Source organism: Amblyomma americanum, chromosome 3 (genome assembly GCF_052857255.1).
Source record: "Amblyomma americanum isolate KBUSLIRL-KWMA chromosome 3, ASM5285725v1, whole genome shotgun sequence".
NCBI lineage: Eukaryota > Metazoa > Arthropoda > Arachnida > Ixodida > Ixodidae > Amblyomma > Amblyomma americanum.
The window spans coordinates 164,563,043-164,588,750 of record NC_135499.1 but is presented as its reverse complement, the minus strand read 5'-3'; the positions used below and the strand labels follow the sequence as shown (position 1 = coordinate 164,588,750).

The following is a 25,708-nucleotide window of genomic DNA, read 5'->3' as shown; positions in this document are numbered from 1 at the left end:
AAAATGAAAGCTAAGGCTATGAACTCGTGAATTAAGCACCATAAAGCAAAAAAGAAAGGACGCATGCTTGTTTCCAAATGCATGCCGAGCTAGTAGATATTAGTCGCGCAGTACATTACACTTTGACGTCTAACAGCAGCCAAGCACTCGTCCATAATTTACCGCAATGGGTTCTTTTATAAAACAGCCGCCCAGATAATGAGAAGAAGCCGTGCTACCGTAACCACAACGCATCCGTTGAGCAACGCAAGCAGTTGAGCAACGCGTACCGTGAAAGATAATACCTTGTTCAGCGAGAATGTATGGTGCGGTTCGCTCATTGCGTTTTCGTCACAGCTGCGGGCAATAGTTAAACAGGGTGACTAGCTTTGACACCTCAGAGACTGCCCCACCAAATAACGAATGACTAACAGCGGGGACGTTGACTGCGACTCGCCTCGGTGAGGCAGCTGATGTTGAGGGGGGGAAGACTTTTGTCTGCTTTCTATTTTACTGGCGTAGAAAGGGCGACTTGGATATGAGACGCGAGCGCGTGTCTCCACAGCGCAACGCAGAGAGTACACACGGGGACATACGTGATCCAAACAATACTCGGAGCAGGGAATCATCTCAACGAAACGCTGCGAACATACCGCCGAGAAACGCACCAACAAAGAAATCCGTTCACCTATCCTTTCCGAGGAAATAAACCTATCCATAAAAGAAAAGAAAAAAAGAAGGCTCGCTGGGATTAAAACCAGATTGGTCAGCTGCGGTAGTCTGGCGTCGATAGTAGCGTCCGCGCCTCACTTTCATGGTTTGGACCGAAGTGCTGCGCAATTTTTCTGCATTGATTTTTCATGTTCGGGAATTAAAATGAAATTGTGCGAGTACCACACGTCCGCCACTTGGTAACGCTCCCAAATACAGAAGCAAAATTTCAGGCGCACAAAAAATAAAAACGCAACGCAGTCTAGGCCTAAGTTTACAAGCAACTGAGAGTATACTCACGGGATAAGCCCCAAAATTCAACGCTGAGGCGCGTATACACTCATATAAACTACCGTAAAACTACGCGAGATGGAAAACTTGTACCTACCGATAACTTTGCGACGACAGCTCAGCAGCGTACCGCGAGCTTCCCTCAGTCGACTGGCTCACGATTTCCCACACGCAACGGGAGCCGAGGCTGGCTTTGGCTGGCATACGACGCATGCGCAATTTTTACATTTTCTCACACCGTCATGTAGCAGCGTCTGTTTGTGTTTGCTTGCCAGAACATTTTTAGACGTGACTAGCGGCTGTTCTTTTGCGCTTATTATCGAAAATGGCCCTTACGACTCATTCGTAGATCCGATCGCGAGAAGGTTATTTTTCGCGCGCGATCGGAAAATGTGACGCGCCAGCTAAACAAAACAATCTCGCGCAGAACATCATCTCTCCATTGAATGGGAACAAACGCTACCTTGCGCTTCAAGGTCGGCTTGCGAAGTCGACGGTCCCAGGTGTCCGTGTCACTAGCATCTTCTCAAAGTTCCATCGAGACGCAATCACTGGCATAATCTTCAAGAGAGCGCTTCGCGACAGAGCAACCTAAGTACGGAACGACCGACGAACCAACGCACCACCGAATTGGAATTACGGCACCACAACGTACTGTACCTGGCATTTACGAAGAAAAATTGGCTTAGAGCATAGGTTCCGTATGTGAGCACAATGGAAATGTTCTTCTCATCTCAATAAGGGTTAACCGTTTTGAAACTGGATTCCTCAGTTAGTTTTCCTTTAGCTTTATTGCGTTTCCGACTGCTCTGTTCCGACAGGCGGCGTCAGGGATTGTCGTCTGCTACAGTTGACACATGCGCTCAGTTGTGCGTCGGAAAATCTGCTGTGGCACGCGATAAATACAGCGCGTGCGCAGCTCTGCTTGAAACTGAGATCATTTCTTTCTGTGGCGATGATGACATTAAGGCTTGTGTTCTTAGTCGCAGCTTGCGTTATGAGAGCAGACGGCCAGCTGTCGTGTGAGATCGCCCGTGTATTTCTGCGTAACCCCGAGTGAAAGTGTAGTAAAAGGGGGCACAGTGTAAAAAAATCGAACAACTTCAATCATTTGTACTGCAGAACCCGAGAAAGTTTAGATTTTTTGTAGGCCTAATTCATAATGCTCGGTGATGTGTGAATTCGTTAAGCACGCTGATTCAGAAAATTAATGCAAGCTCGAGGCTTCCTCTTGGTCTTGGTTTCCCTCACATTTGCGGCCAGAAGGTTGGAAATTGCGGTCACATTTCATACTTTGTGTGTGAGTTGGACGTATTTTCATGACATATAGAAAACTGCAGCAGTAGCATGCAACATTGCATTAAACGTACGAGTTATGCCTAGGTGTTTAGTTTTGTGCAGTCACATATACACATGTGTATGCAGTTACCAAGGGTAGCAAGAAGTGTTTATACCTCGCAGTTATACTGCAATCGATCAGTGCATTACTTGTCTTGAGTAGCAATCAGAACGTGGGATGTTTTGTTTTGGTACAACCTGCAAATGCTACAGCATGCATGGCAAATAATGTGTCATATTTCTTTCAGATCACCTGTTGGAGCAGTGTCAAAGTGGCCAAGATTCCCTAGAGCTCTCCAACAGGAGAGCCAATTCTGCTGTTTTGCTAACCCTGAGCCAGCACCTACCTTATCGGGGACACTCCCGCTGCTCTCTCACCATCAGTGCACCCTGGGCAGACGGTCTGCTTTTCGTTGTGCGTATGCTCAATATGCGCTGGGATGCAACAAGGTGCTTGGACTACATGAAGGTAATCATAGAGGGAATATATCCCATATAACTACTTCCTGTCTGCTTCTGTGCTGTCCTATGTGCCAAGCAGCAAGAGTAGCTATACAAAAAGCACACAGGAATAAAGCAAAAATACACATGAAACTATGTTTATTGAGCAAAGCATATCGAAGGGCATATCAGTGAATAAAGCAACTGGAGATGTTAACTCACACTGCTGCTAGGTTATGTGCACACATAAAAGTTTATAGCACTGTCCATTTCCCAGGGTGGAAAAATAAGCATATGAAATGGCAGTTTGCACATGAACTCGCATGTGAAAGTTCGCATATAATTCAGACAGTCCAGGCAGTGATTTTTTTATTTTTATTTATTTTATTTAAGCATACTGTAAGCCTAGTTAGGCTGTTACAGGAGTGGGCAAAATAATGGGACAATTATACAAAACAATAGCATATCCAGTGTAACATACGCGAGATACAAAACATGCGCCTGCAGTAGAAAAGACCATAGCAAGTAGGCTGAGACCATCAACGGTCAAAGGACATGCGCATTGCTATACACGTTCATTTTGATGCATTTAAAACACTGGAAAGGAGAACGACGAAACCATGAAGCGATACAATCTGGTCAACACGATGCTCTTTTTATTGTAAATTCTGTTTTTCAAAAAACGACTACGTTTTTCAAAAAGATATCAAGAGAGACGTCGTCCATGAATTCGTGAGGCAGATTATTCCATTCTGCAATGGCTAACGGAAAAAATGAGAATTTATATGTGTTACATCGCGTTGGGATGGGTCTGATGCACTTTTCATGGTTTAATCGCTTCGAACGATGATAAGGTGCCTTGATGTATTGATTTTTATCAAGTCTTATGCGATCATTGTAAAGAATAAAAAGAAACTTCATCGAAGCAACGCGTCGCCGACAAGCAAGGGTAGGGATATGCGCTTTAGCTCGCAGGGAAGATGCGCTGTCATGACACGAGTAGCAGGAATAAATAAACCGGAGGGCCTTATTTTGAATTTTTTCGAGTTGTTCTCTCGCTGAGGTGAGACTGATGGGAGCTCCAAATGATGGTGCCGTATTCAAGGATGGGCCTTATGAGGGTATTATAGGCTGTTAGCCTTACATGAGGAGGAGCTGCTGACAGTTTTCTACGGAGGAACCCGAGCTGTTCGAATGCTTTTGCACACGTGTTGGATATATGCGTGTTCCAGCTTAGCTTATGGGTAAATGTAACGCCTAAATACCAAGTCAAGTCAAGTCAACTTTATTCCAGACATGTAAAGAAAATCACACGGCTGAGGAGTAGGGAAAAAAAAGCCGCAATATTGCGGCTTGACAACGTTCCCTTCCCCTAAACTACATTGGCGGCAGGGATAATAAAAGCATATAAAGCATACATACAAACATACAAAGCACTTAGTTCACAATTTGAACATAACAAAAAAGAAATCGAAAAAAAATAAGAACGTACGGTTCATCCGCAACCGGAAAAGCAATCAACATAATATATCTTACATCACATACAAAAAGAAAAGGCATTTCAAAGCAAACACATTCCAACACAAAGAGCAATCAAGGCATCGCAAAGGCGAGGCTAGCAAAAATTATAAAAAAGTTTTCATCTGTTGGTTCGAAGGTAAACTAACGGAAGAGCTGGGTAGGCGAAATTGATTAAGCAAAGTAGGTAAGGCATAATTTAGTGTCTGAAATCCGTAATTAGTGCGAGGACGTGGAACATACCAAACTTCATGATGGCGAGTTAGATGGGAGTGCGTATTTTCGCGTAAATTGATAGTTTCTTCTAAGAACGGCATTCGACGTTCGGACAAGGATTTGTACAGTTGGAGGAGGCGAAAATCATAAAACGAGGAAACTTTAATTATATTATATTTTGAGTATAAAGGCCCAGAAGACGAATAAGAAGGCACATTTGCTATTGCTTTTAGCGCGGTTTTTTGTACCGTTAACAGCTTGTTTTTATTGGTGGCAGTAGTGCTGCCCCAGATTAAGTTACAATATCTTATATTGGATTCGAACAGTGCGATATACAGAAGAAGCTTGGTTCTCTCAGGTAGCATATATTGCATTTTTCTAAGAATTCCGACTGTACGAGACAACTTGGTCTGTAGATGCTCAATATGAGCATCCCACAGCATGTATTCATTAAAGTAAACACCCAGGGATTTGACTACCTTAGCTATTTCTATGTCAATCACCCCCAATCTCAGAGGATTTTCTATGTTATAATGCGTGTTTTTGGCTCTGAAAAATACAGCTTTTGTTTTACTTGAGTTAACTAAGAGAGAATTTTTGATAGACCACAGATGCAGTTTATCCAAGACTTCATTTCCTTTTGCCACTAAGCTATTTACGTCTGAGCCAGTTAAAAAGAAAGTGGTGTCGTCTGCATACAATACATATTCAACTTCTTTATCTATATTTATTAGATCGTTAATATATATATTGAATAGCAGCGGACCCAGTAAGCTTCCCTAAGGAACTCCATGTTTAAGAGGCCTGTAAGCAGAGTGAAAATTATCGACAGTGACAAACTGTTCGCGGTTACTGAGGTAATTGGAAATTAAATTAAGCATCTTATCCCTAATACCGTATGCAGAAAGTTTTAAGAGAAGGGTAGTATGATTTATTCTGTCAAAGGCTTTTGAGAAGTCTACAAATATTCCTAAAGTGATCATTTTGTTCTCAATGTTCGTGAGAATGAATTCTTTTTGTCGGAGCAGTGCCAGTTCTGTAGATGAGTGCTGCCTAAATCCGAACTGTTTCATTGTAATGACATTATATTTTTGAAGGAAATCAGACAGGCGTACAAAAATTATTCGCTCTAAGCCCTTGGAAAATATTGGCAAAATAGATGTAGGCCTGTAATTATTGAGAACACCTTTAGAACCGCCTTTGTGTAAGACAATCACTTTTGCCTTTTTCATTTCAAAAGGAAATACACCTGTATCTAGAGCTAAGTTATAAATGTGAGCTAAAGTTGGACAAATAATATCTATAACATGCATAACTGGTTGCATTTTAATTCCAAATGGGTCTTCACATTTACTAACCTTCATACGCCTGAAGGCTGACAGTACCTCCGTGTCGTCACACGAAGTAAGGAAGAGAGTATTGGACTTATAATTGTCTATGTAATCAATAGCACTAGGATCATGTCCAGAATCTACAAGCGAAACGAAGTAGTCATTGAATTTGTCAGCTAGGTCTTTACCGGTAAATGTTTCGTTATCAATAATTAAACTACTAGGCACATTAGATTGCTCCTCACACAACAGTGTGTTTAGTCTTTTCCAAATGATCTTTTGATCTTTGATGCCATAAAATAGGTTGATGTTATAGTCATTTTTCACTTTTTTTAGGACAGCATTTAGTTTATTCCGATGTCGTTTGAAGACTAAGAAGTCTTCTGAGTCGCGACTTTTAAGGAATTTCTGATACAGTGTTTTTCTTTGAATTCATTTTAAGAATATGGGCCGTGACCCAGGGCTTGCGAGCCTTTTTAGCTGCTTTAACCGTCTTGTATGGAAAACGTTCCCTATAAATTAAAACGAACTGTTCTAAGAAAAAATGGAATGCTTCATCAGCATTTTTATATTTCAGTACAGGCCCCCAGTCAAACTTGATAACAGCACTTCTGAAAGTATCTAACGTGTCACAATTAATATGCTGCATTTTCTTTTGTATTTTCATGCTAGGGTTAGTATGTGTGACATCATAAGTACAAATTGCGTAAACTGGAAGATGGTCACTGACGGAACTGTCAATGACTCCTGCCGATATAAGTACAGTCGACTTGCTGACAATTAACAGGTCAAGCATTGTTGCTGACGAGGGAGTTACGCGTGTGGGCAGTTTAATGACATTTTGAAGGAAATAAGATTCCAGAAGAAGCAGCATACGAGTTCGTCGGGGAGAATTTTCGTCTATATTAATGTTGAAATCCCCGCCTACAAAAATAGTGTAACCACAAGCATGTGCAAATTCAAAGACATTCTCCATATATTCAAAAAAGTCATCGATATTGCCATCTGGAGGACGATGAACAACAACAAATAGAATTCTGCCAGTGCGCACAGAAAGGATTTCGTAATGAGCTGTTGACGCAGTTATTTCATCTTCCTTCTCACAATGCATGCTATCTAACACTAGCAAGCAAACGCCCCCGCCCCGTCTACCAACTCGATTCAGGTGAAAGGTATGATAACCACTAAAAGAAAAACCTTCATGATCGTTAAGCCACGTCTCTGTGATCATAACTGCAGTGTAATTGAATTGAAATTCGTTTAGAAACTCATGTAAAATTTCTTCTTTACCTCTTGCCGATTGCAAATTAATATGCAAAAGTGACAATGCTGATTCTTTTCCAACAGTCGCATTCAGGTCACTTGGTTTGGAGTAGCTGTTCATGATGGTTAGCAGTTTTTGTATTTAAAAGAAACACACTACAAGCAAGTGCTCTCACGAGACGAGCTTTGCCAGGTCATCCTCCACACGAACAATATGTGCGGATTCTCCATTAGTTCTTCGGACTAGAACTTTACCGTTGGTGTGCCAAGCGTATTCAAAGCCATTCTCTTTAGTCCATTTCCTGGCAACAAGGAGAAGCGACCTATTTCGCTGAGTAAGGTTCTCAGTGACAGATACCTTGGATTGCAAGTCTCTCAGTTTCTTGCATTTCTGAAGCCAGTTGTCTTTCTGTTGCAGCTGAGAAAAACGAATGATTATCCCAGGAACCTTATCTGGCCTCGATGGCAGTCTGTGCAAGGCCTCAACTTCATGCAGATTCAGATTTGGAAGGTCTACTGTGCTACCAACTTCATTGATTTTCGAGTATCCACCCTCATTACGTTAGATCCTGATAAATTGTAAGAATATACAAGAGGCACTTTTTTACGGTTAAATGAGATGCAAGACGTTTTGTTGATATTAATTTCCATTCCCCTTGTTTCGCACCACCTGGCAATGTTATTTACAGAAGAATTTAATTTTAACTGGTCGTCCGGTTTACGTACCGTAGTGTACAGAACGCAGTCGTCAGCAAAAAGCCTTATTGTTATTCCAGGTTCAGCGCAGGCATGGATATCGTTGATATATATTAGGAAAAGGATCGGTCCCAAGACGGATCCCTGTGGGACCCCGGAGAAAACGTTCAGTCGTTCGGATTGTGCATTATTCATTTCAACATATTGCGTGCGACCTGTGAGGTAAGATTTTATCCAGGTTATTACTTTTGAGTTAATGCCATTAGTGGTACAGAATTATATCTGAGGCTAAGAGCAAAGTTGTAACAGGCATTCTGATTACTGCAGCTTCTCTCTAGTGTAGCATTAAAGGGCACACTGAACCTTACAACTAGCTATCCACTTTATCCAAGTGCAGATTGAATCGGCGACATGGTACATTTTTTTCTGTACTACACCTATTACTGCCACTTCACCCCTTGGGAGGGTGAAGAACCTGGGAGTTTTTCCAAAACTCACCACAGTAAAAATAATTTTCAAATTCACTTGGTTGTTATTGCAAAATTATGTAACTTAATTGCCTGCTCACTCACTCACTTGAATGGACAATGAAAACTGTCAATAATTACGCTTAAGTATCCAGGCAAACATGCTGTTGAAAGGCAGTTATTTCTTCTCTGTGTACAAAAGACATTTTATTTCACACATATCTTCTTGACAGAGACTCAGCCTTGCAACTCTTGTGTTGCTTCTGCAGTTTCTTTATCCTTATTGCAAAAAAAAAAAAGAAAAAAGGATGATAGAAAGGCTGGGCACCACACCCAGCTAAGATGCAATTTTAAGTAGTTAAACAGCATAATAACATTACATGAGGTGTGGACATTTCATGGCAAACAAAGATAATAAAAATTGCATTGAAATATTTTCGGTGGTTCGCTTGATTATATGCGGGCCGATGCTGGTGGCAACTTCAGTGGGCAGGCCATTCCAGTCCTATGCTGTATGCAGGAAAAATGACTACTGAAAAGTTGCTGTATGGGCTGAGGGGATAAACAGTATTACAATGGTAGGAGTGGGTGATGTGGTGGGCTCTTTTTATGTACGCGTTATCGGAAGGCAAACAATATGGAAAAATTTATGACAAAGGTTACGACATGCTATCCTATGGCATGATCGAAGCTGGAAAGGGTAAATTTATTTGAGCTTTTAGTGCTCAAATTGTACGAGTAGTTAGACGAAATGAATCTTATTGCGCGTTTCTGAACCGACTCGGAGGCGTTCTAAGGTTATTATGGTGTGAGTCAGAACTAGCATTAGCATACTCAAGCTTTTGTCGCACAAACATTTGGAAAGTGAGCTGTTTTAATAGGGGTAGGAGCGAGGGAAAGGATATGGCAAATATGCAGTATACATAAGTCTTTGCAGCACCTTTCTGCAACTAGTCTGCCAGAGTTGCTTTGAAATGCAGATGACACCTGAATCAGTCTGAAATTTCAACTGCATCATTCATCCAAAATTTAGTAAATAACGAACTGAAGCATTCACTTTTTAATTTTTGTGTAGTGAAGATCTGCTGCACACAGAATTATCTGTACGGTTCTCTTTCCTCATGTGTACACATGGCTAAGATCCCTGATGAAAAACAGTGTGGATCTGTTTCAAGTTCCACATAAGTACATGAGGAGTGTCATGCTCTTATTTGCATACAACTGTTCTCATACTTGTCTCACAAGGAGCTTTCACATGTGAAACATTTTTTGATGATGATGCCTACTCATCACTTGAAAATTTGAGAACTCTGCTCTCCTTGATTGTGACAGAGGTTACTCAATCTCAGATGGAGCTGTGCTTTTATTTCTGTTATTGATGATTCTCGTTGTTTTATTTTCACGCCGTTGTGGATAGACATTGTATAACTTGTATTAACTTTACTGTCTGCTGCTCTGTTAATGTTTCTTGCAATTTATGCTTCAATGTTTAATTATGTCGGTTTTGTATTTTTATTCCAAGGATCCATATCCTTTTATCTGTTTTTTGTTTGTAGTTTCTTGAATTTTTGGCTTATTTATTTTTCTTCTGATTACTTGCCTGTACCCCCCCCCTGATGTAATACCCTCAAATTGAGGGCCTTTAGAGGTATTTTGTGTAACTAAATAAATAAATAGCAGTCGTGAATGAAATAAACCTTGAAATTTCAACTTTGCAAATGAGCGAGCATTTTAACAATTGTGTATGGCACTGCATATTAATGGAGACCTCTGATTACAAAGAAGATGCAAAATGCCTTCTGCACCTCACATGCCTTAATAAAGTGTGCCATTCACTTTTGCACTGCAGCTCAGCGACAATGAAAGGGTCCTCTTGGCTCCACTCTGCACAGCCAGGGCTATCGGATCTCGCTTTGTTGCCATGCGAGAAAACCGGATCACTCTGGAAGTAGTGACCTCGAACTCTCCCCCAAGTGCAAACTACACTGGTCTCAACATTTTATTTACTGGCTATGTCAGCAGTAAGTCTTTAAATATTTTGGCCATTTTCGCTCCAATGGCTGAAAAACAACAGTGCATAAACCCAGAGCTTAGCACATGCATAAAAAGCATGAAACTATAATTAGGAACACTTCCTCTGCCTTCTATATTAAACAATTGCTGCTACTGGTCCCGAGGTGTGGGGTTGAAACAGGGGGATAATTACGTTTTCCCTGCATAACTGTAGCTGATCACTGTTCAACACCGCTGACCCCACCCCATCATCGCGAGCGCTACCGGGTGCACGTCGATCACAGCGGGCATAGCTTTATGGGAATAAAGGAACAACTCTGGCTGACACAGAAAAGCATTTGCAACTACAATAATGCCAGCTAGCAACAAATATAAGCTAAGGAATTGAGCAAGCTAGGTTACGAGCGAACGTTCGCCCACACTAGGGCAGGGGAGAACTTCGAGGCCGGACGGGGTTAAAGTTGCGAAAAAATGTTCCTGTGAGGACTGAGAGCGGAGCACCGCGCCAAAACGTCTGCACGCAATCAGTTCCCAAGCCGAAGAGCTAGAGCTGTCTCCCGCCGCCTGCGCCCGCAGCCGTCACGCCATTTGGCGTTGGTGTCGCTGCGATGCGGGTGCCCTTGTGGGTAAGCAAACCGAAGGGGACTGAACAGGGTGAGTCCCCACAGAGGACAGATGTTAATGTATTAAGATTATTCGTAAAAGCAAAAAACAATACAGCATTATCAGCAGGAGTAGATAAGTAGATCATTAAATTTGAAGAATGCAGTGGCTGTCTTACTTTAGTTCAAGGGTGTACCCTCCATTTTATAAGTTTAAGGAACATGACTTTTTTTAATTCAAGGTGCATTGCTTGAGATTTAATGGTGCATAGTGTAAGTTTAACACTTGTAATTGTATGCTGCATATAGTATCTTTTCCAAACTGTATGCAAAGGTGTCAATTAAATTCTGTTTTTAACTAATCACGCTTTCTGACCCACCGCGGTGGCTCAGTGGTTATGGCGCTTGGCTGCTGACACGAAAGATGCAGGTCTGATCCCTGCAGCACCTGTCACATTTTGATGGAGGCAAAATGCTAGAGGCCCGTGTACTGTGTGATTTCAGTGCACGTTAAAGAACCTCAGGTGGTAGAAAGTTCAGCAACCTTTCACTATGGTGTCCCTCATAGCCTGAGTCGCCCTGGGATGTTTAACCCCCATAAACCAAACCTAATCATGCTTTCCATGAACTTTTGACAGCAGGTGTATTTTTGATATGTTTAGCACAAGCTATCACAATCAAAAGCTTATGGGACGCGAATGCATGGCTGGGTCATGAGGGGCACCTTTAGTAAACTTTAGTCTGAGAACATGCGTTCTGTAAAACTTTTGATTGCGATAGTACCTCTTTATTCAGCCGACATGACATTTCAAAGTGGTACTCGACATGACATTTCAAAGTGGTACTATAACGCTAATATATCCAGGGCACAGAGTTAAAACAAAATTAAGCTCAATATATGCAGGTATGTACAAAATAGAATATTACTGCTTAAGAAAGAGCTAAAGATAATATGCGTGCTGTATTATAATTTACAAACTGGTTTATAATTCCCTCGTGATGAAAGCGTTTATATAAAGTGGCAAAGACTAACACAATCTTCACAAAATACCTGGCTTCAGCCAAGAAACACTGAAGGCCAGACTACGTCAATGCCTTATTCCTGGCAAAATCCATATTTTCCAATTAATAGCACATAGAATGCTGAGAGAACCATACATTCTTGGAATCAGTGAAATCAAGCAAAAAGTTGCTCAGAAACTAACAAATAGCAAAGTAAGCATACCACCCCCAACTGGTAAGCCAGAAACTTAATGAAGGTGTGTGCAGGAGGCAGGTGGTGAGACTACTGTGAAAAATTAATTGTGGCCTAATGGTATAGTTAAATCAGTTACTCTGGTTTTGGGGAAAATAATGTGTGTGTTTCATGCATATCAAAGCTCTTTTGCAAGTGTGGCAGGCTTATACAATACCTCATGAGAGACCTTTAACATAATAAAACAATATTGGCGGAGATTTTAATGATGTGCATTAGTGGCTTACACAAGCATTCTTCAGTTTGCAGCTCACAGTGCTCATAAGTTTATTTTTAAGAGAAAAATAGCATTCCTGTGCGCCATCAATAACACTTTTTTCAGGTCTTGCTGTAAGTTTTATAAGTACCTGGCACGTCCTTTTGGAAAGTGCCTTAATGCAAGTAACAAGGAGGAAGGCCGGAAACAGAGTCATCTGTGTTGTTGGATCAATGTCAATTTGCTCTGAAGGAGCACTGTGAGAATTTTTTTTCACTGTGCTGCATTCATAATTGAGAGCCGACACAAAAGCCAACACAAATATCTTCCTCTGCCGTGTGAGAGTGTCAAGGTATTAAACCTAAAACACCTATTTAGAAAAAGACCGTTCTTAGGAGAGGCAGAGTGCAGAGGAGTGTGCAAGGCTCCTTTCTGCACAGAATACATTCCATGAAAACAACGCACTCTTGGGACCCTTAAAAAGCAAAAAGAAAAGCTGCCCAGCAACAAGCAGAGAACAAGATGAACACTACTCCGCTCCTTAATTGTGACTACACGTTGTCTGACTCCGCTTCTGCTTGCCGAAGCTTCCGCGATCTCACCGCAGACTGCACTGTTGGCAAGTAGCTGGTTACCTGGAAAGGTAACCAGCTGTTTCATGCATGTGTAGGAAGCAGGTGATGAGAGCACTGCAGATAATTGGATAATAGCACCCACCCACCGTAGTGCTTTATGCTTTCTAAGGCGTTTTTCTGGCAGCTGACTAGCTAAAGTGGTTAAAAAGCCCAGCAATTACTCTGCTCCACTCTGTAAGGAATAAATTCTGTGCAAATACGACTGGGATGCGCAATTAGTATTTCAGAGAGTATTGTGAAGGCTAGTCCACTGTATTCAGGGAAATCTTCCAAGGTGGATGAGATTTGAACTCTACTGGAGGCAGCATTTTGTGTGCGAAACAGTGGAGAAGCATTCAGTATTTTTAAGAGGACGTTTTATATGCTGAAAGGACTTTGGCAATTAAAGCTGCACGAATGTCAGAGGCAAAACATCAGCCGCATTCATCTCTCTGCAGTGAAAGCAACTGATTCTGGTGATCCCAGGCTGCTGATTTCGAGTGCCTCTTATCTATAAACACTTCACTCGATCATCATTCCCAGGTGTAAATTTTGAAACGAAATGCTACTGGCTTCTGTAGTGCAGGTTTGTTATTTTGCTCCCAGTGGCTGCTGGAGCCAGTGGCTGCTGGAACAAGTATACCTACCCAGGTAGCACCGGAACATTAAAATGTTCTCTTTTTTAGGGTCAATAATTCGTACATTGTCCTTAAAGTTTTTTTTTTATATAGTGTTTCTGAAATGTTAGATACAAGAAGTGTCATATTGCTTATTCTTACGCCTGCATTTTTCACAGCATCTCGTGTTTCAAATGTTGTGCTTTTCCCTTACTTTTTTGTGCTTTTTTTATAACGAGTACGGTGCATTTGTTGCCTTTACTCTTGAAGCCATTTCTGAGACCTCTTTTGACAAGACAAACATATGTGGTTGCTAAGTGACAAAATAGCACCATCACTCTTGTTCTCTCATGTCCCAGGAAGCCGCTGCAGCCCAAACAACATGTTTCCTTGCCTGGAATCTAAAGTGTGCATTTCCAAGGCACTCTTTTGTGATGGAATTGATCACTGTGGCGATGGCAGCGATGAACCGGATGACTGTGGTGAGAGTGAACCTAGTTCCTTTAACAAATTAAACTTCAAGAATGCGCTAAGGTGGTCCAATGGCTATAGCATTGAGCTGGTAAGCACGAGTTCACTGGTTTGATTCTGGCGAGGGCAACTGCATTTTAGCAGAGACAGAACACAAAGACACCCATGTGCTGAGATTCAGTCCATATTAAGTATCTACAGGCAATCTAAACTAATCTGGAGCCCTCCATTGTAATGTGCCTCACTGTCTACATTGTTGCTTTGCCACATAACACTCCATTGGCCAATAACCAAACATTAACAATGAACTTGCTGCCACTGCTCATTGTCTTTAAAAGAGAGCAGTTGACTAGAATAATGGAAAGTGTTAATACTTTTCTCTGTAGTTGTGCTAACTCTCAAGAAAAGGAAAAGGCGGAAACTTTTGTAGCACATTTTCATGGCTGCTTTATTGATACTGTTGCCTGTATGAATGGTTTGCTTACTAGCCTAGCTTCCAAAATCAAAATGCAATTGTTTCACATTATGTCTTGATTGCCAGAACTAGAAAGCACTCTATGAATGGTAAAAGGTAGCAGGTTAGATGAGAAGCTGGACAAAAATTAAACACAGGAAAATGGATGTAGGAATCTACATGTACACCTTGGGGACAGTAGGCACAGAGTGAATCAATGATCAGTACCACAACAAAGCAGCATTACTGGTAAGAAAAACAGGTATTCTGCATTCATAGGTAAATGGTATATGTAAATACAACACTGCCTCAAATACTGTAGTTGCCATTTATATGAAATTGCTTTGTTTCTCTAGAAGTAGCATACCTTCTTTCGAGGTGTGACACGAGAGTGCATTGGATGTTTAAGATTCTGCACAAAATTGAACCTTTTTTTTTCTTCGAATATACCAGGATGATTCAACGAGAGATCAAACTGCCCAGATATTTGAAATCCTATTATTCTTAATTTTTTTATATATTGTGCACACATTATTTAGCAGGCCAACAGTGAATTTTGTTTTGTGAAAATGCTAATATTTCAGGAGAAAAAAAACGTAAACGACATCGTGGCAGAGGCAGCGTTTTCACGCACAGCTCAATTTCCCGAGTTTGCAATGACGTAAGAATCAAAATATGAAAGCCATTATGGTTATATTTTTCGTGCTAAGTGTACAGGTGAGAAGGAATATGTCAGGCTTATTTCCGCCATTTAAAGAAGTTGTCGCTTACTGCAAAAAATTTCGAAAATGACACAAGTCTCGAACGAGACTATTTTCAACAATTTTTTTCTCCTCAAATATAAAGCACGTCTCCTTCAAATTTTCACAACAGAAAAGCATCAAAGTGCGAAAAGAGTGTACCGACTTTCATTGTAATATAGTATAGGGAAGTGCAAGAAGTATTGCCCTAAAACTGGCATTTTTTAATATAGTAGTGTTTTTCAAAAATCAAAGGAAAAAAAAAACCCATCTCCAATTTTTTCCTAAAACTTCTGAAACAAGTCTCTAGAAGGAAGCGAAAATGAATACGAAATAGCGTGTTGCATTATTTTGTCTCCAACAATGTTATCCAAGCTCCAACTTGTAGCTTTTTGAACATCAGCGGGAGCGCCAAAATGAGGGGGCGGAAGCAGCAAACATGCCTTCCGCTACTCTACATTTTCCCCAGATCCCAAGACTAAGACGTTTTCCATCAAGAGAAAGCATACCTAATTACTTTTTGTGGACAAACACCGACCTATGATGTAAGCAGGATTCAGTAGCGCCGCTATCGCCGAGTTCGGGTAACAGCTGATAGCTCTCTTGTGTGTGTTTAGTATCTTAATCGTACTCCACTTTAGTGTAGTGTACTGACATTCCATTAACATATTTACATGTCTCTTCTAACTTGATCCTAATTAACTTTCATTTGCTTAAACTACTTTCCTTCTATAGCTTTATTTTTTTTCACTAGAAGAAAGCTTACAATGATCAGAGACATTAAAATTTGGATCCATTTTCTGGATATGAGGATGATGTATTTTTATGGCACAAGGGCAGCTTTGGCTAAAGAGTGCCATGGCACAAGGTGTTTTGAATTATTCAATGTGGGGCCTAAGACACATTTCCCGAGCGTTTCACCCCATATAAGCCAAGCACCAGGACTGGGGAAAGCTTGTACCCACTGTATCACCGGTCGGTACCCAGTGGGTACCCGGTGGCACTGGGCCTCCCACATGTGAGGTGGATGCTCAATCACTAGGGCACTGCTGCGGATATAAAAGAATTAAGGTGGGGGTCTCACGCTTTTGCGGCCACTGGCCATTTTTAAAGACGTTTATGCGATTGCTTCAGTCTTCCCACTTAGGACAAAAAAAAATAAGTTTTACCTCATTAGAAAAATAAATGAATTTTCGTTTCAACAGCATGCGTTGATAATAGCAATACTTGTTGGTGCGAGTGGAGGGAGCAAAAATATTGTGCATAAAACAGTACTCTTAACTTGCCAGCTCACAGGATGCGTTTGGGAAGAACTACAGTACAGACCTCCATGGGTCATGTTTTTGCAATTTTGCACACATAGCAAAATGTGCCTGTCCCACAAATGTGACAAATATGCATGTGTTCTGTTAATTAGATGAAAACCTATTTAACTTCTAATACACATCATTTTTACCATTTTTGATGTTTTTTAGAAAGCGCCGGTAGTAAATAACTATCCACTAGAGCCAAAACCCACTCTCAGCGTACCAAGATTAACATTTTATCTAAATGCTGCAAAGTAGCCCTCTTTTGGAGCAGCAGTTTCTTCCAAGCGCACCTGCAAGCAGGCAAGTCGAACAAAAGTAAAAGTACTATTTTATGCACTACGCTCCTTGCTCATTCCACTCGTACCAACAATTTTTACTAGGGGGGAGCGTGGTCTTGAAAAAAAAATGTTTATTAATGAAGTCACAGTTAAGAAATCTTCAGGGAACATGTGTTTTTGTGTGCCGATTCTAAATACATCATTTAATTTCATGTAAAACAATTCCTTGAGCACTTATGTAATTTTTATGCATGTATTTTGTGAAGAGCTTTGAAGAAAACTTGCTGTGGGAAACTTGCTGAAATAAATGCCATTGGGTTCTCTTGATACCAAGGAATGCAGTAAGGGTAAAATTATCATCCTGGCTATCATCGCAAAATACTTGCATAAAAATTACATAAGTTCTCAAGAAATTGTTTTACATGAAGTTAAACGACATATCTAGAATCAGCACGCAAACATACATGTTCCCTGAAGTTTTCGTGATTATGACTACATTAATAGAATTTTGTTTTCAAGACCAGGCTCCCCCCTTAACAACACACACACCTTTGAAATGCAAATACATTTATGTTTCTAATGAGCTAAAACGTTTTTTTCTCTTGTAAGGGGGAGGACTACAGTGCTTAAAGTCAGACGCCAGGCAGCTATTATGGCCGCAGCCAATAAGCGGCGTAGCTCCGGCAGGTCAGGAAGTTTCGCCCCCGACAGTGGGGCCAGTGGACAAGCGCTGAACTTTCAACGTGAAAATAGTGACGAGAGAAGAGGGAAAGGCACGAAGATGCTGAAATTTAAATTTTGACTACAGGTAACTCAGCTTTTATAAAGCGAATCAAAAATATTTTTGCTGGAGGATATTCGTGAAGTGGCGATCCTTGAACATCACAGGCATACCGCTACTTTATTAGAGCCCCTTTCAAAGCCCCTTTAAAGGTACGACGTGACAGCTTTGGTGGGTTAATACCCATATGTACAGAACTGGTCATTCTCTACTTAACATCGATATATCGCAGTGAGCCTTCATACCACTACCAGTGCAGTGGTGCAGCGGTTAAGCGATTTGCCGCTGCACTGGCAGGTGACTGTTTCTGTCACAGCCACTGGTAGGGATTGTGTGACCCGTTTTGCTCTTCCCGAGCAACTTCTGGCGACAAATTGTTAATTTAACTGCCACCTGCCTCCCATTGGCTGCAGCTTGCGCGACACTCCTCCGAACTAACCCAAGCTTACCCAAGTAACTCGGGTAAGCTCAGGTTAGTTCGGAGCCTGGGACAAGACAAGACAAGATTCTTGCTCGGGGTTGGTACGTCTGGAGTAGTGCTTTCGCACTAATATTTTCCACCACCTGGGGATCTTTAACATGTTCGAACCCCGATGCTACGGCTCACTAGCTGAGTGCCCTAACAACTGTGCCACAGCGGCGGGTGAACGAGCACAGGTGGAGAGACAAATAAAGAGGGAGAGAGAGAAACCAGTTGGAGGCCTGTCTTACATATCATTTTATACGAAGGCAAGAAATCCGTTTTAAAGGCCGTTGGTTGCTCAATTTATGACACAGACCTGGATCAAGTGATCCCCATGCTCTGTCAGTGAGCTCGTTGTCGTGTGTTGTTGTGTAGCCTTGGAGCTGAGTGGCCAGCTCAATCTGGACTGACATGTGGCGTGAGGTCACGGGCTTCCCTTTTTCTTTCAGCTTTTGTTCAGTGCTGCCGGCTTTTTATTTTTATCCATCTTAGGTCTCAGAAAATGTGTTAATTATTCTTACTAAAAATCACGATGCAATTTTCAAAACGTTAGAGAAGAAATGTTCCGACCACCCCTGGCAATGAGAATAAAAAATTGCTTGCCTGCTTCAGATTCGTGCAGTACCTACATTCTAGCGCGGGGCTTCTTAGATCCTTTGTCAATACTAATAGGGGGGGGGGTCTGATAGACCCCTTCACTTTAAGCACTGACCACAGTGATTGCGCAAAAATTGTGAAAAATAGCCAGTAGCTGTGCAGGTGTGGAACCTCTGCCTTAAAACGAGGTGTAAGAAGTAGTGAGAGTGGTGCATACCACATGAGCTTCGACTACACTTTTTCCGGAAGGCAAGAACTCAAAGGATCAAAAAACAGGAACTGACATGCCTGCGGATAAAAACAGCCTGCCCTCTAGCATTTCTGAAACCACACGCAGATGTGATGTACAGTGCAATTTGGTTGAAGCTTGCATGGCATACACCCATTTTTCTCCCGCCAATGCATGTTTTATGTAAATGCACAGTGCATGGTGTGTATGTTCAGGGCAGGATAGAGTTAGCAGGCTGTAAAAGCTGTGAAAACCTGGAATTGAGAGAGAGATAATGAGTAAACCTTAGGGGTGCTGGACAATGTACGGCCTCAGGATGAGCTTGTCACAGCTGATCTTATTGTTGCAGAAACATGGTTTTTAATGTTTTTATCAGTAAGTAGCAGGCACGTAGCCAAGACTTTTTTTTGGAAGGGGCCCGAGGAAAATTTCTGCATGGGGGGAGCAAGCTCAACAGGAGCACTACCAAGCTCAATTTCAGGTAAAGAGGGTGGCCAGGGCCCCTTCAAGCCCCCTCTTGAATACATGCCTGGTGGTGGATGTGCATCTTTTGGTCTCACGCGCCATGCAACATACCATGATTTTGCGGATGGCCTTATCACTGCAGTTGCAGTAAAAGAAATGAAATGAAGCGAAAAAAAATTCGAATAGTATTCAGATATATTCGCCCCAAATTCTAAAATTATCTAATATTCTCTGAGATTCTAAAGTATGTTCATTCGACTGTTCAACGAAAGTTTTCTTGTTTAATTTAGTATACTGCCTGTCACCGACTTTAAGAGGGTGGTTACTGGTATCTGGAGCTGCATAGGATGTAAGAAACTTATTACAGCATTTGATCCACGGTTTCAGCACTATCAGATGATTACACTGATAAGAGGACTGTACTCCTAATGAGGGAAAACTGGGGGCACCTCTGGGCACCCACTGGTAAAAAATTCATCTCCCACCTCCCCACAGAGGAGGGGCAAGCCCAACAAAAGTACTGCAGTTTTTTCATGCTTCACGTAACCTAAACACTTCTTACACGACAAAGCCATCGTTCAGTTGTTGAAACCGCAACTGAAACAGCCCAAAGTAGAAATTCAATTTTCAGTCATTTGTTATATACCAAGGGTGATCCATGTATATGCATCATTAGAAAGAAGAAAATATGCAAGCAAGTATTCAGTGTCTAGACTCTCTTAAAGCTAACCAAAATGCATTGCAAGGGTATGGTACAAGCCAAAAGATCTTACTTCTTGTCAGTAGAATCAGGCATGGTATTACCGGTTAAAAATGGAATTGGCACTAAGAGTCACATTAAACAAGATGATGAGGTGTCCTATGGTGGAACTTTAGTGCTGCAAAGCATAACAAAATTTAGTTATACATATCCAACCTGTTTTTAAATGTACTATGGTTTTTCTTTTAAAAGTGTTTGTTATTTTTATTAATGTTTACACTCTCTTCGTAGCATCTTCTAATGTAAAAAAAACAACAAGAAGTTTGCAGTATCATGAAGGTAGCATTGCTGAAAAGCAGTACTAACTTCACGTTGATAAGTAAAATAGTGAAAAAGTGGCAACTCTCTCACCATGGCAGAACTCATAAGTGCTGTTCTTGATTACTAGAACAAGTTTTTGAAACATGCATGCGTAAAAAAAAGCATATGAATACACATTACCATAAAAGTAATCGAGCAGTCCTTTCTTGCCATATTTGTCTTCAGTAAATCAGTTTTGGCCAGATCCAATCACTTTCACACTCACTTATTACCGTTTGCACTATTGTGATACATGAAAACAAGAGCTTTCACTTATGGAAAAAGCCTTCTGTATGTTATGTGGCATTCTTAAAGTTACTGTTGTAGAATCGAACAATGGCGACAACAGTTCCCACTATGCCCCAAAAATTTGTCTCCTTAAAAATTGGTTGTTGACCAATTATTAGAAAGCATGCCAATTTTAATAACCCCTTTAGCACTGACAGGTAGCAAAATAGTGGATTTTTCAGTAGTATGTAGGACCTTTGCATGGGGGTACCGGTACCAACTTACAAAAGCCAAAAAACAGCTGCACAGCAGGAACATTAAAAATTCACCTTGAAAGCAGGAGCTGAAATTTAGTCAGGCATGATATACAAAATGCTAGCAGGAGTGTAGCAGGTAACAAGTCAGGATCAAAACAGCTGCCGCCTGCGTTATTCTTTCAAGATATATCTTGTATGTTTAGGCCCCTGACTCTGCTCTGCTCTAGCATGCTGGATGTCTTTGAACTGGTTGGACTGTACACAGGTTGTAACTGGTCTTGTCCAACAATCTGCTTTCATTATAACGTTTCGGTACACTAACTGGACTACCCAGTTTCTCTTTTATTTCTCCATGTGATAGGAGAAGAAAAGACAGCAGGTATTCAGCATAATCTTTTAACTGTCTTGATGATCTATAATCACATCTGACCAAAATAATCTAACCTTACGTGGAAAAGGCAGGCCCAGCAGGTTAAATTTAAAGCAAGTAGGACATTAAATCTTATTACGCAGTTTTGAAACTGCACCCTTAAAAGTAAAGAAGCTTTTGTATTTCATTCACATTCAGCCAAAAATGGTACATGCTTCTGTTGTTGTTTGGGACATCCAAACTTTACATACGTCACTGCTCGAACAGATACAAAATGTGCAGTGCGATTTGTACCTTGGGTTACAACTTTACTAGTACTGTTACTGATGTTCAAACAAGGCTAGTATGGGACCTATTTATACACATCAAAACCATTCTTTAACAGATGCTTTGCAAAATTTATTATGCCAAATTAGAATAAACAGAAAAGTTTATTGGCTTCCCCATTTTTTATCAGATAGACATCATTGTGGGAGGGAAATCGGGGAAGTGGAATGCAGGACTACAGCATTTTGAAGTGTCTTTCCTTCCAGTTACTGTCAATGGCTGGAATTGATTGCCTTAACAAGGACTCTGCCATTAAATATGTAAATGTGTGCAAAGTTGCTGTTGGTTTTGCTATCGTTGTGCATTGTTTTTCCTTTTGAATCACATAGTTCCAGTGGTCTCTATGGCTAATTGTGTGTTTTCAGCTGTCTGTATTAATGCCTTCAGGCATTGCTGGTATGTACAACTAAAAAAATAAATTTTTTTCTTCCACTCTGTCCGCGTCGTTGCGCTGTTTGCCACCAATATGTACCACCAACTCTCCCGTTTGGCTATTGTGCTAACAAAATAAAAATATTTTGCATTCCTACACATTGAGCAGCACCTAGGCAATAAGGTATGCCATAAGTGCTTGACCTTAGACCACCTGAGGTTAACATAATGTTCACGCAAACATTTTTTCATTGCACCTCAGTAAGAATGTGGCTGCCATCTTAAGACGGGAAGAACCAAGCCCACGAACATATACTCTGCCGCAGCAGAATAGTGGCCGAGCTACTGCAGTAAGCATATTGGAGTACATTTGTCTCACAGCGTATTGCAGTATCAATAACACGGCAGCTTTTGCCATATAGTGCAACCAACAGAAATTCGTCAAGTTTTTTAGCAAAGGTCTGGCATATGTAAATTAGTTCACATAACTTAAACTGTCTTGCAAGGTTGTCATTCAGTCATTCACAATGGTGTCGCCAAGAGTAACAAACAACTATCCACACCCAGTAGCTTCTTACAGCTGTGGTAAACATGTTTTGTTCCGATATTTGATGCAAAAGATGTCCTTTTGCGCCACCTGCAATCAATTTAGGCAATTGTCCCAAGTTCTTTCCAAATCTTTCTGCGCTTTTTCAAATGAAATGTTTGGTAGAAAAAGGAAGAAAAATTGAGTGACTAAGTCGTGCTGTGCTGTTTGCAACATGCAGAGAGCATAGACCAGCACACCTGGATTGAATGGGCCCCGATGCTGTGCTGGATATCCGTGTACAGCCTCTTCAGTGCAGTGCTCTTCAAGGTATACTCGAAGAAAAAGCGGTCTGTCATGGTATTCAGGAACCTGTGATTGGATCTGCAACAATGTGTGTGCCACCACATTTTATACTGCGTGACACAGGTCACAAAACATGCCTCCAGCAAATTGTTTACAGCAACTCTGCATGTGTAGACTGCATGCACTTTCTTTTTAAATTGTTACAGCCATGATCTCTTCATCATGTGTGCTGGACAACTACTTTTACTCTCACCTGTTCAATAATCTAAACTAATAAGTGACAGCAGCTTAAAGCAGCGGCCTAAATGGTAGTTTGTTTTGTCAATTAACCGTTTACTCAGCTCATAATTTCTTTTCCTTATACATTTGTCTGCAAGTTGCAGGTATACCAGGTGTCCCAGCTAAATGTAACCAAATTTTTAAAAAAGACAGAGCCCTAGGCCAGTGCAGCAAACTCAGTGCTATTGAGAGTCATGGGCATGGCAGATTGACACCACCACTTAAAAACCAGCTTAAAAGTTTGCAACAAGGTATCGTTTGCACTGCATTCCCTAATGGCCCCAAAAGAAAGCGCATGAAATTCAAAATTTACCACTTACAGTGGTGCGACGCGAGCACCCCAAGATGAGCTGCGAGAGAAAAAAAATTGCTTATTTCCGGAATGCAGTCTCCAATTGTGCTTTGCATTTGTATAGAGACAAGTGGATTTTTCAGATTGCATCTGGGGCACTCATGTAGATTTGAATTTCGTGCGCTTTGTTTTAAGGCCAATTATAAAAGCTCTATGAATGACTCCTTGTTGCAAACATTTCAGCCGCCCGTTTTTCAAGGTGATCTAGAACTACTGTGTAAACTTTTTTTTTTCTCATGCCAAATGCTGCCTAGTTCCAACTAATTATCATCGCAGAATGAGAAAAATACTGAAGACTAGGCCACAAGATTCTCAACAGCACAGAGTTTGTTTCGCTTGCCTAGGACACTAAGCCTTCTTTAATAACTTTGTTGCATTTAGTCCAGACACCTGATAATCATCTTCAGCTGGAACTTTTTTTTTTTATTGCTATGAGGCACTGTACTGCGAAGTATAAACAGTGGCAGTGTATCTATAGAGCAGAAAATGCAGCCAACACGAATAGACTTCTCAGGACATTTCGGTGCCAGTTAAAAAAAGAATCCTACATCAAGTGAAGCAAATCCCTAAAGTAAAGTGTTTTCAAGAAGTGCAGAAGTAAAATAGAAGACCAAGCTTCCAGCCAGTTCATTCTGTATTTGTTGAAGTTTGAAAAGCTCAAGAACACCAAACGTAAGCAAAGCAAAATGCTAAAGACTCGTACCGTTTTCAGCACAAAAAGCAACCAAATATGAGCCGTCACATAGCCAGAACAGTTATATTTAGGCATGAAATATTTCCAAGAGAATGTACGATTATGCCACCAAACTTATTGTTCATTGACGCCTTGCTGCAGTGGCCGAGGAATTTTTTCCTTCCTTCCATATTCACATTTTATTGCGAAATGCATGCTGGCACCAATAGACCCGTGGCTTGCTCAGTGGTTTCATTTCGAGCTCATCCAGCAGTTTTTTTTTTTTTTTCATTACCCCAAGACTGTTTTAAGGTTTCAACCCCCACCCCTTTTCCAAGGCTTTGAAAAGCTGGAGAAACCTTGTGCAATGAATGGTCAAGAACAGTGCTCAAGGAAGACCTTAAAAGCAAGTCATTTACTATCCGTGAATAACCATACTCGTGAACATGAAAACTGGAATACTTAGGAAGAGCTTGGCTGAAACTTGCATAGACTCTCATCAGCTTTTTCTTAGCAAAGTAGCAAGGGTTACTTCACCTTGCTCTGTGCATTATACCTTATGAAAAATGTACAGAGCACAGCCAATCAATTTGCTTATTACAAACACTGCTTCAACCATGAAAAACATTACCCTAAAGGCAAGTTCTCTCTCTCCCTTGACAATGCCATTTTTAACCCAGCTGGCACTTTGTGTTAATGCAGTCCTTTTTTTTTTGTTAAATTGGCATGTATAATGTCTCTGAAGGGCAATCCATTGATCTTGACGTGTAACAAGGGTTTTATGGGTGCTTTAAGCAGTTCGAATTACAAAGCCATTGCGCACTTTTTTCTCTACAAACTCGCAGAGTTCAATTTAGAGTAAACAATGAAAAAGCACACCCTTTATACAAGTACTACACACTAGCAGCCATCTACAACAGGCAGGTACTCCCGTAACTTTGCACTACTACTACTAAGTTTTACAATCCCCCAGCAATAACTTACTAATAATAATTGGTTTTTCGGGGAAAGGAAATGGCGCAGTACCTGACTCGTATATCCTTGGACACCTGAACCGCGCCATAAGGGAAGGGATAAAGGAGGCAGTGAAAGAAGGAAGAGGGAGGTGTCGTAGTGGAGGGCTCCGGAATAATTTCGACCACCTGAGGATCTTTAACGTGCACTGACATAGCACAGCACATGGGCGCCTTAGCGTTTTGCCTCCATAAAAACGCAGCCGCCGCGGTCAATAACTTCGTGCAAAATACTCTTTCCGTGCAAATGCATGTTGCTTCTGTGTCCAAAACGCAAAACGCTGGCCCCAAACCCATAAGTGAGAAACCTTCCAAGTGGAGTTTACAAAAGGTCATCCCAACCCTGTCAAAGTTGAGCAAATGGCACTGGAAGCATTTAAGCTTCAAAAAGCCTCATCTGTGCACTTCTGGATAGACTTATTACAACAAGACTAGCAGGGATACCTTTCCCAAAGGTAAATTGTTTGGTGTGTATGCACTCTAACCCAACCAACGACTTACCAGGTAAACAGTCACCATGCCACACACTGCACTTACCTCTCTGGGACTGGCCTGGACAAAAAGTCACAACCTTATCAGTGTGCAACAGCTAAGTGAACTCACACTGAC

At 41.2% G+C, this 25,708-nt stretch overlaps 2 protein-coding genes across 6 annotated transcripts in view; one reads left to right on the top strand and one right to left on the bottom strand.

The window, feature by feature from the left end:
• The window catches only part of ctrip (E3 ubiquitin-protein ligase ctrip), a 102,840-nt gene extending 101,258 nt beyond the window's left edge, over positions 1-1,582 (bottom strand). The window contains exon 1 of one of the 5 annotated variants that reach the window (XM_077658626.1): positions 1,445-1,582. The gene's annotated coding sequence lies outside the window, so the exon portion shown is untranslated. Of the gene's footprint in view, positions 1-284; positions 399-575; positions 598-990; positions 1,026-1,078; positions 1,213-1,444 lie in introns of those variants that run through there. The other 4 variants (XM_077658625.1, XM_077658628.1, XM_077658629.1 and 1 more) reach the window with 4 other exon arrangements.
• A 221-nt stretch (positions 1,583-1,803) lies between these two features.
• On the top strand, positions 1,804-22,987 carry LOC144125345 (uncharacterized). The gene is made up of 5 exons (XM_077658653.1): positions 1,804-2,003; positions 2,568-2,788; positions 10,101-10,272; positions 13,908-14,030; positions 22,718-22,987. The coding sequence occupies exons 1-5, from the start codon at positions 1,937-1,939 to the stop codon at positions 22,852-22,854; spliced, it is 720 nt and encodes a 239-aa protein (XP_077514779.1). The 5' UTR covers positions 1,804-1,936; the 3' UTR covers positions 22,855-22,987.
• Positions 22,988-25,708: the final 2,721 nt, after the last annotated feature.

Coding starts and splice junctions, on each gene's coding strand:
- LOC144125345 (XM_077658653.1), top strand. CDS start 1,937: ATGATGACATTAAGGCTTGTGTTCTTAGTCGCAGCTTGCGTTATGAGA. Junction 2,789..10,100: donor GGTGCTTGGACTACATGAAG/GTAATCATAGAG, acceptor TTTGCACTGCAG/CTCAGCGACAATGAAAGGGT. Junction 10,273..13,907: donor ATTTACTGGCTATGTCAGCA/GTAAGTCTTTAA, acceptor CTCATGTCCCAG/GAAGCCGCTGCAGCCCAAAC.